Source organism: Andrographis paniculata, unplaced genomic scaffold (assembly GCF_009805555.1).
Source record: "Andrographis paniculata isolate CXL003 unplaced genomic scaffold, ASM980555v1 Contig59END, whole genome shotgun sequence".
NCBI classification, from domain to species: domain Eukaryota; kingdom Viridiplantae; phylum Streptophyta; class Magnoliopsida; order Lamiales; family Acanthaceae; genus Andrographis; species Andrographis paniculata.
Genome location: NW_026137594.1, coordinates 3,487,863 through 3,503,423, shown reverse-complemented (window position 1 = coordinate 3,503,423; position 15,561 = coordinate 3,487,863). Strand labels below are relative to the sequence as shown.

At 32.2% G+C, this 15,561-nt stretch overlaps 3 protein-coding genes across 7 annotated transcripts; 2 read left to right on the top strand and 1 right to left on the bottom strand.

The window, feature by feature from the left end:
• Positions 1-1,697: 1,697 nt before the first annotated feature.
• LOC127258278 (UDP-glycosyltransferase 708G1-like) lies at positions 1,698-3,442 on the bottom strand. The gene has a single exon (XM_051285072.1). The coding sequence runs from the start codon at positions 3,370-3,372 to the stop codon at positions 2,008-2,010; it is 1,365 nt and encodes a 454-aa protein (XP_051141029.1). The 5' UTR covers positions 3,373-3,442; the 3' UTR covers positions 1,698-2,007.
• Positions 3,443-6,067: 2,625 nt separating this feature from the next.
• Positions 6,068-8,222, top strand: LOC127258634 (uncharacterized). Of its 4 annotated transcripts, none has more exons than XM_051285566.1 (3): positions 6,085-6,188; positions 6,520-6,620; positions 7,042-8,222. In XM_051285566.1, exon 3 carries the CDS (start codon positions 7,174-7,176, stop codon positions 7,900-7,902), a length of 729 nt encoding a protein of 242 aa, XP_051141523.1. In that variant the 5' UTR covers positions 6,085-6,188; positions 6,520-6,620; positions 7,042-7,173; the 3' UTR covers positions 7,903-8,222. The 4 variants fall into 4 exon arrangements, with proteins under 4 accessions (XP_051141522.1, XP_051141523.1, XP_051141525.1 ...); XM_051285568.1 differs by lacking the exon at positions 6,520-6,620 and adding an exon at positions 6,320-6,357 and having other exon boundaries at positions 6,096-6,188; XM_051285567.1 differs by lacking the exon at positions 6,085-6,188 and adding an exon at positions 6,339-6,357.
• A 1,910-nt stretch (positions 8,223-10,132) lies between these two features.
• On the top strand, positions 10,133-13,870 carry LOC127258537 (uncharacterized). Of its 2 annotated transcripts, XM_051285411.1 has the most exons (7): positions 10,133-10,453; positions 11,059-11,208; positions 11,423-11,452; positions 11,581-11,839; positions 11,922-12,140; positions 12,218-12,360; positions 13,359-13,870. In XM_051285411.1, exons 1-7 carry the CDS (start codon positions 10,199-10,201, stop codon positions 13,659-13,661), a joined length of 1,359 nt encoding a protein of 452 aa, XP_051141368.1. In that variant the 5' UTR covers positions 10,133-10,198; the 3' UTR covers positions 13,662-13,870. The 2 variants fall into 2 exon arrangements, with proteins under 2 accessions (XP_051141368.1, XP_051141369.1); XM_051285412.1 differs by lacking the exon at positions 11,423-11,452 and having other exon boundaries at positions 10,134-10,453.
• The last annotated feature ends 1,691 nt before the right edge of the window (positions 13,871-15,561 follow it).

The window sequence follows — 15,561 nt, the reverse complement described above, 5'->3', positions numbered from 1 at the left end:
TTTTGTCTGTTTTATAATTTTTTTAATTTAATATTTGTACTATTGATCTAATATGATTAATACCTTTACAATTTTTAATATATTACATAAATGTCATTATTTTTATATCACACAATCTAATATGGATATTTTTGTTTTTTTTTTTTGTTTTTTACTTTAAACCAATATTAAAAAATTTACGTGCAAAAAATACATGTCATTCTTCTTCCGGGGACGAAGGAAGTATTAAATATTTTGTCTTTTTTACTACAATTCAATATAATACTAATATTTAAAATTTACGTGCAAAAAACAAACGTCATATTTCCAACGGAACGGAGGGAGTATAATATTATTTAATTAAATATAATAAATACAATAAAATTAATATTAATTATAAAATTAAAATATAAATATATAAAAATAATTTATTTTATAAATAAATAAATATATTTTTTTATTAAATTATATTATATAAAATTTTATCATTTAAAAATAATATACCCCTCCGTCTCACATACCGTGTCTGCTACAACGTATACACTGTATTTTAATTTTAGGAGGGGTGTAATTAGTAGATAATTAAGAATGTATTAGTGAAAATAACTATCATATAATATAAATAATTATAAATTAAGATTAAAATAACTAATTAGTTTAATTAAAATTTAAAAAAAAAAGAAAATTAAAAAGTTTAAAATGAGATTAAAGTGTGTAATCATTTTTAAAAAATAAAGTAACATGGTACGTGGAACGGACAGAAACGGCAATGTGGACATGATATGTGGGACGGAGGGAGTAACTTGTATGTGGGATGCCACATCATTATGGTGTTGATAATTGTAGAATAATTGAATTTGTTTGTAATAATCCCTCCATCCTATATAATTTATTTTTATTTTTTTTATTTTTGTATGTCCCACATTATTCACTTTAATCATATTTTAAGTTTTAAATTTTATAATTTTTTAAATTTTAATTAAACTATTTATTTATCTTAATTTTAATCTATAATTATTTTTACTAAATAATAATTATTTCTAATAATACACTTCTTAATTACCTACTAATTATACTTTACCTCATATCTACAGTAACACACCAAAATATATGGGACGGAGGGATTATTAAACAAGCACACGAATAAAAATGTACAAGCGTGCGCTTAGACCTGTTAAAATGGGTTAGTGGAACGGATTAGCCCACAATTCACCCTAACCTGCAAATAAGCGAGTTGTTTACGAGTTAACTCGCAGCGGGGCGAATCAAAATTTCATCAGCCCAACCCAACCCAACCCGCTGACCGGTGGCGAGCTAAGCTGGCTAGCTCATGGATCTAATGTTCTAATTTTTTGCGAACGGAGGGTGTACAATAATTAGTTGACGATCATGGCGAGTGAAACCCAAATTTGGCAAGCTATTAAAGTTCCGAGGTATGCATTTTCATCACCAACATAAAAAAGTAAATAAAATGCATTTCTTTCTTACTACTTTGAAAGCTGTATATGTTCTAAGCACTCTATGTTCCAAAGAAACCGAAAATGAAACCTTAGAGGCATCAGAGGAACAAGTGGAGACAATAATGACTATATTGCCGTGGGATGCAATGTCATATCGATTTTTCGACATATATCAAAACATAAAATCAAAGAAAGAGCTAAATATACGATAAAAGTTGTTCATTAATGACTTCAACAGCTATAAAATGGTGGAATCAGGGCTGATAATTCGCATCCTTGGTTAGTTTGCACAAGCTCAACTTAAAGATGGATGAATCTATCGTCGTCTTAAGAATCATTGAAAAGTTGTCGGCTCCATGGAAAGACCACAAAAAGGAAGAGTTGACTAGGTAGTCATTTGCATAGAAGCATCTCTAATGATTGAGCTATTTCCCAAAGTATCGACAAGATTGGATAATCCAACTTCGGTAAGACAAAAAACACACAATTTATATGTTAATATCAAATGCTAATTAGGATTAATCAAACACAGATAGAATCATAGAAATGGACAAGGAGGGAAAGGGTCCTATGTTTCTTTAATACATGATTGAATAATTTCCTGAAGCTTGAGTTCTGTGTCTCCATTAGCATCCCTAACCAGACAGGCTTTCTCTTTAATCTGTTTGGCTCTATCCCTTACCTTCTTGTCCATCATCACCTCCATGATCTTATCTGCAATCTCATCTCTGCCCACCAATTTCTGGCCACCCCAACCCCAATCCCTGCTGCTCCACAGCCCCAGCCCTATCTTCTCAACCACCTCAGCATTAATCTTCTGATCCCCATGTAATGGCCAGGCCAAAATGGGCACCCCTAATCTGGCTGCTTCCATCACTGAGTTCCATCCACAGTGGCTCATAAACCCTCCTATTGATGGGTGTCCCAAAACCTGATCTTGATCCACCCAACCCTTCACAACCAGCCCCTTGGATTGTGTTCTTTCAAGAAATCCCTCACCAATCAACTCTTCTACTTCTTGGTTGTCTTCTTTGTCCACTTTGCTGCCCTTTAGCACCCACAGGAAGTTGCAGCCACTCTTCTCTAGCCCTGCACCTAATTCTCTTATTTGTTCCTTTGACAGAGCTGTCCTGCTGCCGAAGCTAATGAAGAGTACTGATTCTTGAGCTTGCTGGTCCAGCCATGGAAGATTGGATCCTCCTTGTACAGCCTGTAATGGCTGGAGGGGTCCAACAGGAAGGATGGGTGCTAATCCACTGCTATTCAGTGCCTCAATTGCTTCTGATTCAAACCAGGTAAATGTGTTGAGCAGAATGCCTTTTAGTTTAGGCAGGGGGGGAGTATTTTCAGTAATAGTAGCTGAAAAGAAATGATTGGGATTGAGCATTGGTGGAGGAATGCTCGAGACAGGAACTTGACCTAAACCAGGAACATCAATGGTGCCGCCATTGACGTTCCCTGCTGCTAATAGCAGAGAAAGGTTAACCATAAGGCAGAAAAACCTAGCGGAAGTGGTAATCAATGTATAAGTAGGAATGGAAAGATCTTCAGTAATCTGGGCGATGCTTCTTAGAATGAGAAGGTCTGAGACTACAGCAGACAGAGGCGGTGATAGAGAGGACAAAACAGGACGAAGGAGATGAGTCGATTTGTCAATGGCTTCGAACTGAATGAAGAAAGGATCTTCGTTAATGAAGTTCGATTTCTTGTAAGGCAAGAGATGAAAATCGATTCGTTTGATTCGGGGATAGGCGGCGAAGAACGCCGAGAGATGATCTGACTCGGTGGCGCTGACCGTGGGATGGGCGGCGATGATGGAGACTGCGCAGCCGCGCGCGGCGAGCATGGCCGACAGGCGGAGGAAGGGGATCAGGTGGCCCATCCCGGCAGATGGGATTAGGGCTACATGAGGATGGTGAGGTGAGGAAGCCATTTTTTTGGAAGAAAGAAACAAACGCTATGATTTCTGAAAACTGTGATCTATGAAGTTGGAAGTTGAGAGTTGTGTTGTGTTAGCTGGGGTTTTGGTGTCAGGGAACTCCACACGTGTTTGAACTGCCCTTTCAGTACAGTATGGTCCAAGAAATGACTAATAATTGAATAAAATAAAATAAAATATATTCATTGCGACATAAATTTTGACGAATAATAGAAGTCCTAGATCTAAACTTTTAAGGAAAAAAATCAAAAATATGAATTAAATATAATCTGTATAGTAATAAAATAGTACTTAATAAGGTTGAGAGTGACTTGTTAGGTGTGATTTGTGGTTGATTATCCTCAACGTGGGTTGTGTTAATATTAATATCCTTTGTATTAAGTATAGTCAGTAGTAATTTTGTTAATATAATCATCTCTATGACATCAAAGTCCAATGATGTCCCTCTCTATGTCCGACATATATAAAATACAAAATAACATATATTTTTATTACATAATGTAGTTTATAATAAATACATGCGTTGTTTGTTCATAACTACAGTATATTGTCTGCATCTAGAGCAAAAGACTTCGGTAGACTCAAGGCAGGAGAAGACTAGTGCCATCTAGGATAAAAATTGCGGAAAAAAAAAAAAAAAAATTGTTATATTATTTTGAAAGGGTGGCCAAAAAGATAATTAGTAATATGAACAAATGTTTATTACAAATTTTTGCCAAATATATATTAAATAAGTAAAAGATATTTATTGCAATTATTTTACCATAAAAATGTTAGAATATGACAATGTTAAAAACACAACTATGAATATGACAATAAATATGATCATAGAAGAAACATAATAACATGAAAATATTAGAAATAGAGCATTCAACATGACTGCGATCAAATCCGGTCATATTGACTGTTTCTAAAATTTAATCAGTTTATTGGGTTATCCAACATCGCCATATTCAGCCTGTGTTAACTATCATGGATCAAAATTAATTATTTAATTTACAATTAGAAAAAAAAAATCCATATATTATATATTCCTTAAAATATTATTCATTCCGTCATCCAAATTTATATTTAATTTTCTTTGTGGATTATCATAGAAAAATGTTATCGTTTTCATTTTAGCAAAAATTTATATATGTAGTATTATATTATTTTAGTATAAAAAAAACAAAAAGTTATAATTCTTATTCCTTTTTGTTAAAATTCATGTTCAAATATTTGAGCACACAATTTTATCGACCTGTTTCGCATTTTTTTTAAAAGTTTTGATTCAGTTCGCTATACATATATGATATAATCTTTTGTTATTCATCGACATACATCGTTAACACATTTAAAAATTGTGATGTTATCTTATACTTTGATCAGAATGAAAAAAAAAAAAAAAATACGCACACACACACACAATAAAATCCCAATTTGTGTGTTTGTTTGGGGATTTGGATTTTGAGTTGGGATTTGAATAGTAAATTTTTTAAATTTAAATAGTTGTATGATGTGATATAAATAGGTGTTGATGTCATATTTTGGATGTAAAATTAATTTTTTAGTATAATATAAAAAATAAAAAATAGGTATTTGATTTGATATTTTTGAGAGAAAAATGAATTTAAAATCCAATTCCCCAAACAAACACATCAATAATACATTTATTTTAATTTTTGAAACATTATACAATCGCGCCACTCTTTTACTTCATACTTTTAATCTACCTTTTAAAAAAAAAAAAAAAAGAAATTACTCCCTCTGTTCCATAATTAGATATTTATTTGTTTTTTTACGTAATTTTAGAAATATTAGTATTATATTGAAATGTAGTAAAAATAAAATATAAATGTTTCGGAATATTAGTATTATATTGGGATATAGTAAAAATAAAATAGAAATGACTAAAATAGCCTTATTAGTATGTGTGATATAAAAGTAATGACATTTGTGTAATATATTGTAAATTGTAAAGGTATTTGTAAGATTATGTAGATAGTACAATTATAAAAAAAATAATAATAATAAAATTGATACTTTGTTATAAGACGGACTAAAATTGATATTTGTTACGGGAGGTAGGAAGTATTTTATTTATTACATTAAACATTTACATCATTTAGTATTAAACCAATATTCATCAAAATTTCTAAAATCCAAATAAAACTAACAATTCCAAGAACACTAACTTCCAAAATTATCATAAAATTCTAGTTAAAGATTTATTTATTTATTTATTTAATATTTTATAAAAATATATATATATTTATTTAGGGTGTGTTTGTTTGAAGGATTTTGGTGGATTTCTACTATTCATTCCATTTTTTCCCCCCAAAAATATCAAATCAAACACCTATTTTTTATTTTTTATATTATACTAAAAATCAATTTTACATTCAAAACATCACATCAAACCCTATTTATATCACATCATACAACTATTCAAATTCAAAATTTTTACTATTCAAATCCCAACTCAAAATCCAAACCCCCAAACAAACACACCCTTAATGTAATTTTACTCCTTAAAAAATTACTAAAATGTCTATTAAAGAGTACCTAAAACATGACATTATAATCACTAAGCAGTTTGATACCAACTACTTGTGATTTTCCGCCTGTAAAAACAATTAATTATAGTGAATTAATGTAAAATATAATTTTAAAATTTATAAAATTAGAGGATGACATATACATATAAATATCTTTTTCTCGAGAGGGGATGGGAACAGCGATTTCCATCCATACACCGGTGGTGGGGGTCAGAATATCTCGATCCATTTCGTCGTTTTGCATCTACTCCGGCTACCTCCGATCTGCCTCCGGTGAGTTGATCGCTTCTCCTTCTGCCCTCTCCTGGATCCGTGTTCGCTAACGCTATTTGATCTTCTTTGGATTGGAATCGTTTGGTCTCTGTGTTTTTATTTGAGTTCCTTTGTTTGCATTTGGCAAAAAGGTAAAATCGCGGCCGTCTTATCGTCCTCTGTTGGATAAGTAAGTTGTTAAATGTTTGGTTTTAGCTTGTGGATGTATTGCAGGTGTCGGTTTGTTGAATACAGTTATTGTTTTTATTGGATTTATTCGTTGATGTTTTTGAAATCTTTTTTAATTTGGTACTCTGTGATTTTTACGATGCCTGCGGGAACTTTGGTGTAGATCGATTTAGGCATTCCACCTCAATAATCATCGAAACTGGAAAACGAGAATGCGTATTCTGAAACATTATTGTCAGAAGAATGCTTGGAGCTTATATGAATGTACATACTCTATTTACCTTGTTCGACTTCTTCGGTTTCCATTACTCTTACAAACATGTTGAAGTTGTTGGATCAGATTGAGTCAAATGACACTGAATCTGTTTATTTGTGATTGTTTGGATTTTAATCATTTGGAGTTGAGTATAATGATTGGAAATTGTCTTTTGTATAGAGTGGAGTGATTGAAAATGATGTTCTTCCTGTTTTATAGAAACAACTGACAGTAGATTGAGTTGAAAACACAGATGAACAGATCTGAAAACTCCTGAAAAGTTAATTTGTTCATCTGTGCTATTTCAACTTTCAATTCTTACTAGATGAGCTCTATGCTGTGTTAAACCTCCATACTGGTTTTCCCATCGGTACTCCGAGTTCTATGAAATCTCAACAATGGTATTTATATTTTGCTTTCACTGCATAGGTACCCTATCATCTGCTGGCATGGAGGTGAAAATGTCGGCTATATAATTCCGCAATCTGGAATTTTGCATCAGGTTGCGTAGCCAGAAATACAGTGCCAAAGAACGACTCATTGAAGCCAAGACAAGAATCAATGGATTGCTCAGACGACGAAGCATCTTCCGTCAATAGCCAAGGGGAGGGCATGGAATGCCCGATATGCTGGGAATCCTTCAATCTTGTCGAAAACATCCCTTATGTGCTGTGGTGTGGCCATACATTGTGCAAAAATTGCATCCTCGGACTCCAATGTGCAGTTGTGAGATTCCCAACCATACCTCTTCAGCTCCCGCTCTTCATATCCTGCCCATGGTGCAATCTCATATCGCCACGCTTTGTTTACAAGGGCAGCCTGAAATTCCCTCGGAAGAACTTCTTCCTTCTGTGGATGCTCGAGAGCATCAATGGCGACAGAGGAAAATCTCACCCCACCGATGACTGCGCAGATTGGCCGGCTGGTACTAAAACAGTGGGCACTTATTATCCCGGGGTTAACCAGCGACGGGGGCAGCACAACGATCCTCACACAGAACCGTCAGAATCGACTCATCATCATCATCACAGGAGAGAATTCAACGGCTATAATCCAATCGAGAGACTGCAATCTTCCCTGAAGAAATCGCTCGTTTTCTTCGTTCATCTGACTGCCAAGTTCCCCCTGATCATGATATTCCTCCTCATCATACTTTACGCAATTCCGGCCAGCGCGGCCATTTTGGCCCTGTACATTATCATCACGCTCGTCTTTGCTCTGCCCGCGTTCCTCATCCTTTACTTTGCGTATCCGAGCTTGGATTGGCTGGTGAGGGAGATTATTACATGACAGGTTGTCTGCCTCCCTTCTTATTGGTCTTCTGGAGACATTTTCGAGCTTCTCTGCCGCCGCCGTTGCCGGCAGTGGGCTCTGCTTTTTCCGGGTATGACTCCGCTTTCATTCTGCATGTAGCTTCTTGATTTTAGTGGTTATTTGTTGTTATATTTGTACAGCTATTATTCATATGACAAATGGTGCAGTGTTTGTGTGTATAGTAGTAATATTTTTGCCAGGAATACATTGTCATACATTGTACGGTTCTTAAGACAACAAGAAGAAAAGAAGTTATGTTTTGCCTTGCAAAATTTGACGTTTTTTTTTTTTGTATAACACTAACATATGATTTATGACTTTTGATGAAATTTTAATTGCGTTTTGATACCTAACAGCCATATTCATTTTATTTAAGTACATAATTTTGTTGTCAAGTTTAATCATTAGTTCATTACCACTTTATCTATATATTTGTATTGTGGCTAAAGGTATGTGTTTTAATATTTGTTGCCAAAGAGGTGTGTTTGTTTTTGTTTTAAATGAATTGGTGTTTGGTAAAAGATTAGTGCTGTGATATTTTGTAAGAGACCATAGATATTTAATTGAATACTTTTTTTAAAAAAAATTACTATGATATAAATTTCGCCAAAAAGGTATGTTTGTGTAAAAAGTATTGAGGGTCTCTTTACTCATCAAAATTTGTTATGACATAATTTTTTATTGATATTATAAAAATATTATATATTAATTCAAAATATATACCAAAAGGGTAAATAATTCAATACAAATATGAGTGGCACATTTTTGCATACTTTATATAAAAAAAATAACTTCAAATTTAAAATATAAAGCAAACATACTATTTTTCATTTATGTTTTTAGAAATTTTTAGTATTATTTATTCAATTTTTATAATATTTTAAATGAAAATAGAATTTGGGAGATCGAAGGAAAGATGAAAAACTAGACAGATAAATTGTCTCTTATTCCATTTTTTGTGTGTTTGTTTTGGGTATTGGATTTTGAGTTGGGATTTGAATAATAAAAATTTTGAATTTGAATAGTTGTATGATGTGATATAAATAGATGTTGATGTGATGTTTTGAATGTAAAATTGATTTTTAGTATAATATAAAAAATAAAAAATAGGTGTTTGATTTGATATCTTTTTGGGAAAAAATGAGATAAATAGTGTATTTAAAATCCAATTCCCCAAACAAACACACTAAACTAGTTCGGAATTTTTTTTGAATCGGTTGGAGAATCCACTCATTTAATCTTCCGACGGGTCTAATATGTTCCTGCCGTCCGGAAACCAAATTTCAGCTATAATATTGCCAATAGTATATTTTTAAAAAATTGGTGTCAAATGCTCCTTCCGTCCCATAAATATAATTTTAATTGGATTTGAAGGAATATTGATATTATATTAGTAGTGAGTAAAAAATATGAATAATTATAAGTGTATTAGTGTAAAATGTAGTGATAATTGTATAATAAAAATAAGAAAGTAGAAGTAGTTTTACGGTGATATGATTATTTATGAAAATAAGACTGTTGTTTTAAGACAGAAAAATAATAAACAGTTAAACAAGTATCGGGAGGGATGAAATATATGTTTTCTTTCTTACAAAAATATTATATTAAATATCTATTTTTTAAAAAACTATTTTAAGATTTTCTAAAACTTAAATCTCTTATCTGAACTTTTTTATTTGTAATTTATCATTTTCTTTTTACTAAATGTATTATTTCTATTTTTATTGTGCTAGTTCCATCATAATTATATATTTATTTTTTTCTTTTTAATTATATTTTACATAATTTTTTAATAAAAAATTATTCATATTATTTAATAAAAGCATGTTATTTTATTTTGAAAGATATTTAACAAAAATGAAAACTATTTTACTAAACAAAATATTTTAATAATTTTTAATAGTTAATATAAAATATCTCATGCTAGAGAACACAATCTTCCATTTTTATATTTTGACAAATTTTTTAAAATTATAAATTGCATCATTCCTAATTTATTTTTTCGTTTAAGTTGATTCTTCGTAAGAATAATTTCTTAAAAATTTCAATCCCAAATTATTGTCAACCACGAAAGATGTAACTAATTTCCTGAGAGAAATTCGACGTGTCAAAGATAGCCCGAAATAGATGCCACGTGTCAGTTTCACAGACCCTGAAATTAATATTGAATATATATATATATATATATATTTATTTTTTCAATTATTATTTTTATTAATTTTTTGCACTAGTGGCCTGAGTTTGTTCAATCGACACTCGATCGGAGAAGACGATGGTGGCGGCCATTGCAGTACCTTCGCCGACATATTCTCCGTTGCCTTCTCGGGAGCTTAATTCCGCACTTTTTAGTGCTTCTCCGTTGAAGGCTGTGTCGTTGCCGGTGAAACTGAATCGAAGGAAAGCAAGGAATGAGGTGAGATTGATCGTTGCCGCCGCCGCCGGCGGTGGAGGAAGGTTTTACTTCAATTTCACTGGATTTCCCTTCCCACTCGGTCCTTTCCTCAACCGCCGTACATTGAGATACGAGGTTAGTTCTGCTGCCCAGTGAGTGGAGCGTTGGCACTTTAATTACATTCGTTTCTAGGTTTAGCGTGCAAATTGAAGTTGCTGGTTTAATTTAACAGTAGTGGAGTGAAATGCTTTCCATTGCATTAGTTTCTCCTCTGTTTAATCAATTATTGGAGTAATTCCGTAGTGGTTGCAGCGAAGCTGGATAATACGAGTGACTATATTTGAGTTCTGTTTGAAGAAGTAGCTACTGAAGCTTGTTTTTGTTCTGAATTTCCATAGCTGAGTATTTGGTACTCTGTCGTTCTGAGCTCAATTTGAAGTGATTTGGGGGAGAATTTCGAAATTGAATTCATATGAACGAACATCCATGAAGGATAACTTGTTATGATCTGATGAGGCACCAGAGACAATAGAAACTTTGTTAAGATGCCTATCTGCCATAGATGCTTTCATGTAGGATTGATGACACTTTCACATTGCTCAATCCAGTGCAATCGATTCTACAGACTGAAACTCCATTTCTGTTCTTATGTGGTGAATGAAGATTTGTATCACTGGTGTTTGTAGATCAAATGTGTAACTTATGTTTGAGTGTAACTGTTTCTTCTGTTAGAATTTCAGGCTGTGAAAGACACAATATGGTTGTTTGAGCAAGAGCAAGCTCTGGGATTCAGCAGTGTCTCGACCAACATTCGAATGACAGTTATCAAGCTTAAGTCTGGGGGATTATTTGTTCATGCACCTATTGCTCCCACGCAAGAGTGCATCCAGGTTATCACCGGGTTGATATATTGTGCTTTGATCTAAAAAGAAGTAATCGTTATGCGCACTTGATTTGGCATCACAAGAATTGCCTATGTATGTAAAAGCTATTCGTGATCTTCAAAAGTCTTTGGAAAATGTTTCTTGATTTCAATCTAAGTCTCACAGATTTAATTTCCTTTGATTCAGCCATAGCTTTCTTATTGATTTCTGATCTTTTTAGGTTCTATACCAACGGCTGCCATGTTTGCACGTCTGTTCACTGCTCTTTAAGTAGGGTCGTTATATGTTCGATTCAGCCATAGCTTTCTTATTGATTTCTGACTATTTGTTGCATATTCAAAATTTCAAACTGATATTGATGTTTAATCCTCTTTGCAGCTTGTAAAAGAATTAGGTTGTCCTGTGGAGTACATAGTCCTACCTACATTTGCATACGAGCATAAAATATTTGTCGGCCCCTTTTCAAGAAAGTTTCCTGAAGCTCAGGTTTGGGTGGCACCTAGGCAATGGAGTTGGCCCCTGAATTTGCCCCTCGAATTTTTTGGAGTTTTTCGCTCCAAAACATTGAAAGATGAAGACACATCTGCTCCATGGGCTGATGAAATCGAACAGAAAGTTTTGAGCTGTCCTGAAGTTGGTAATACACACATTTCATTTTCTCTATATCATATTAAATCTTGTTTTTAAAAAATAACACAACGTGCATTTCCATTTTCCAGGAATCGGACCGTACGTTGAAGTGGCATTCTACCACAAACGCACTAGGACACTTCTAGTAACAGATGCTGTAATATATGTTCCCCGACAGCCGCCAGAATGTATTAGCAAAGATTCATTGCTAGCATCTGCGAAGAATGGTTTGGCCGTCAAACTACTCAGCAAAGGAAAAGAAGTCCCCGAGGAACCAGTTGTGGACAACAAGACAAACAGGCAAAAAGGTATGTGTCTTGTTAAGACAATATATTTATTTCAGCACTGTTTTCAAGTGTCGTCTCGTCTCCTTTTTTCGCCACAGGATGGGAGCGAATGGTGCTCCAGATCTTATTTCTCGGCCCCTCGAATCTGTTGGAACCCAATGCTTCCTTCTCTCAGATGTCTCAAAAGCTCATTGTCTCTCCTATCGTCAAGACGCTTGTCTTCAGCAAAGTTCCTGAAAAGGCAAGTCACAATGTACATACATACATATAGATACTGATTTTTCTTATATTGTTTTCTTTAGATGCAATGTTTTTTATGTTTTGAAACTATATTACTATTTATCAACAGTAATTTTTTCAAAAACCATTATCACATACCTAATTTTCATTTAAAATATTACATTAGAAAGTTACTTTCCATACGCAACATCACATTGAAAGCCTATTTATATCCCATTATATTTTTTACTATTTAAAAGAATTTTCAAAACTTTAAAACTTCCAAAATATCGATCTAAATAGAGCTATGGTTTTGATAATAGGAAAACAATATTAGTTGATAAATTTAGAAAGTTCCATAGCTAAATTTTTGTTCATATATATTTGCTATAAGTGCTTCGATGTCATTTGAAAAGTTTGCACTAATCCCCGGCATAGTTTACAGTCTTTCATTCCTGTTTACCAAAATATTATATCAAACACTAACATTACACCAATCCGTTAAGTTAAGATGTTCAGTGTATTTTGTATAATACTTTTTAAAATAGGGCGGCGACTACAATGTTGAATTTAAAAATTTAAAATTCAACACTGTGCTGTACTGAGAAACGCTTTATGGCAGCAGACAATATTATTACAGACAAAATATTGTATATATTAATATAATACAAATACAACACATATTATAGTCTTATACAATATACAACAGTTGATTTTAGTATATGATATACTTTTATACAATACATATGTAATTATGAACAAATAACACATGTCTTTATAAGAACATGTGTTGTTTATATATATTGAAAATTTTAAATCAACACCGTAACTATTCCCTTAAAATAGGAATGAAGGTTGACGGTTTTCTAAATTATTAAGTAAAATATACAGATTTTCCAAAAGACAAAGTGTTTTTACAAGTAATTTTACCCATTTATTTGCCAACGATAGTTATCTAGTAGCTCTTGAAATTGCTGTACACACATGGATGACTTCTTCATCTTCCCCGCAAACTTTCAGGTCCGCGACTGGATAGATCGAATCACACAGGACTGGAGATTCAATAGAATAATCCCAGCCCATTTCGCCGCGCCAATCAATGTCAGCAGGTCCGATTTCCTAACAGCATTTGGTTTTCTTGACGATCTTTTAGGCGAAAGCTACGTCGCGGCACGCCCTTCCCTCTCGTTGCTTTTCATGTCCCTACTGGGAAAGGCAGCCAGCAACTTCCCTCCCGATGACATGAGGACTCTCTCGTCCCTCGACCAGTTCCTTGTATCCGTCGGGGCCGTGAAGAAGACCGTCTCCGGCCGGAAGAAATGAGCTTAAACTTCCCGGAAGTTCTGTAAGTAGAACCCTTTAATGGTAATGTGTTGCATAAATAGTATTTGCCATGCATACATAGCTTTTAATTTTTACATCAAGGCCTAACTGTATGTGGTTTCTAGTTGGATTGAAAGATAAAATATGAGCCGGATTATTTGATACTCCCTCAGTCCCACAAATAATGTCGTAATTTTCATTTTCCTTTATTCACATATTATGTCATTTTAAATTTTTATTAGATTGATTAGTTATTTTAATTTATTATTTGTATTATATTATAATTAATTTTACTAATTAATTTTAGTTATTTACTAATCACAATCTTTTTTAAATTTTCGTGTATCCACTAATCACAATAATGTCTGGAATAGATAGAGGGAGTATTTTTTTTAATATAAGTTTCTACTGTTTAATTTTTTATTATTTCTTAAAACACCTCATTTTTTTTATTATTTTTATATTCAACATTTAATTTTTAGTTAAAACACCTCCTTTTAAAAAAATATATATAAATAATAGAAAAACATACAAATGTGTAATATATAATTATTATATGAAATACTATCATGTTAAATAAGTAGGGGTGTTTTTTATTTTTTATTTTATTTATAATTTATAATTTAATATTAGTTTTATGGGATAGTTTGTAAAAAAATGAAAATATATTTTTATATCTTAATATAAGGAGAACAGAGTTTTGACTTCGTCTCAAGTGCATCAAAATAACAAATACTAAAAACAAAAATATAAAGACAAAAGTAAAAAAGAATATACTCTATGGTATTTGGTTTGTAATTTTTTTTTCCCTTTTCTTAAAATCCAAGTAGTAGTTAAGATAGGAGTATAATTTTTTGTAAGAAAAATCAATGTTTTTTTTTTTTTTTTTTTTTATGACGTGGGAACCCGCAGCTGCTACTCGCATTCTGAACCTAATACCCTGTAAACTTTTGGGGAAATTTGAGTTTGAATTTGATTTTTATTTGAATTTTAAGGTGAGTTTGAATTTATATGTTTCTCTTGTGTTATGTGAGTTTTGATGTGTATTGATTTGATGGTAATGAATATAATATTATAAAAAAATTTATTGTCTATAAAATGATATATATATTATATATATTTTATTAAATTATAATTATTATAATTTTCAAAAAATTTATAATTTAAAAATACCAGGTAAAAAATGAAATAGTCGTCTGTTAGGCTGTGTTCCCCAAACCCAAAACAACCCAGTTTTGAACTGTATTTGTATAGTATTTCAGCTCAAAATTGGACCGGAGAAATACACCTAAATTATATATCTACTCTATTAAATTTCTAAGGTGAATTCTTTTGAACAAAAAATCGAAAGTAGATAATAAATGCATTTTTGAAAACTCCCAAACTTTTTCAGAAAATTTTGCAAGGCATTTGACAAAATATCAATAAAATACGTTTAAGAAGAGGGAAAGCATTAATGTTTTATTTAATACTCCATCCGTCCAAATACAAATTACTTGTTTACCATTTTTGTCCGTCCTAAAATAATAGTCTAGTTTTTATAAATAATTATATCACCATAAAATTTTCTCTATTTTTTCATTATTATTAGACAATTATCACTACTTTTTACACTAATATAATTATAAAGACAAAAAAATTACTTATTCTTCCTTTTTACGTATTACTAATATAATATTAATATTTCTTCAATCTCGTATGCAGAATAAGATTACACTTTTGGACGGAGGGAGCATATGTGACCGTAAGAGGGAGAGTGGTTAACATGCAATAGGCATGAGTTTAGCTGGGAAGTGAGGTTGACCATTAAATAAATTACAATTTATTAATTAAATAATGTAGTTGCAAATTATGATATAAATAAATGGTTTGTGTTAGGTCACAACTGCATGTCAAACTC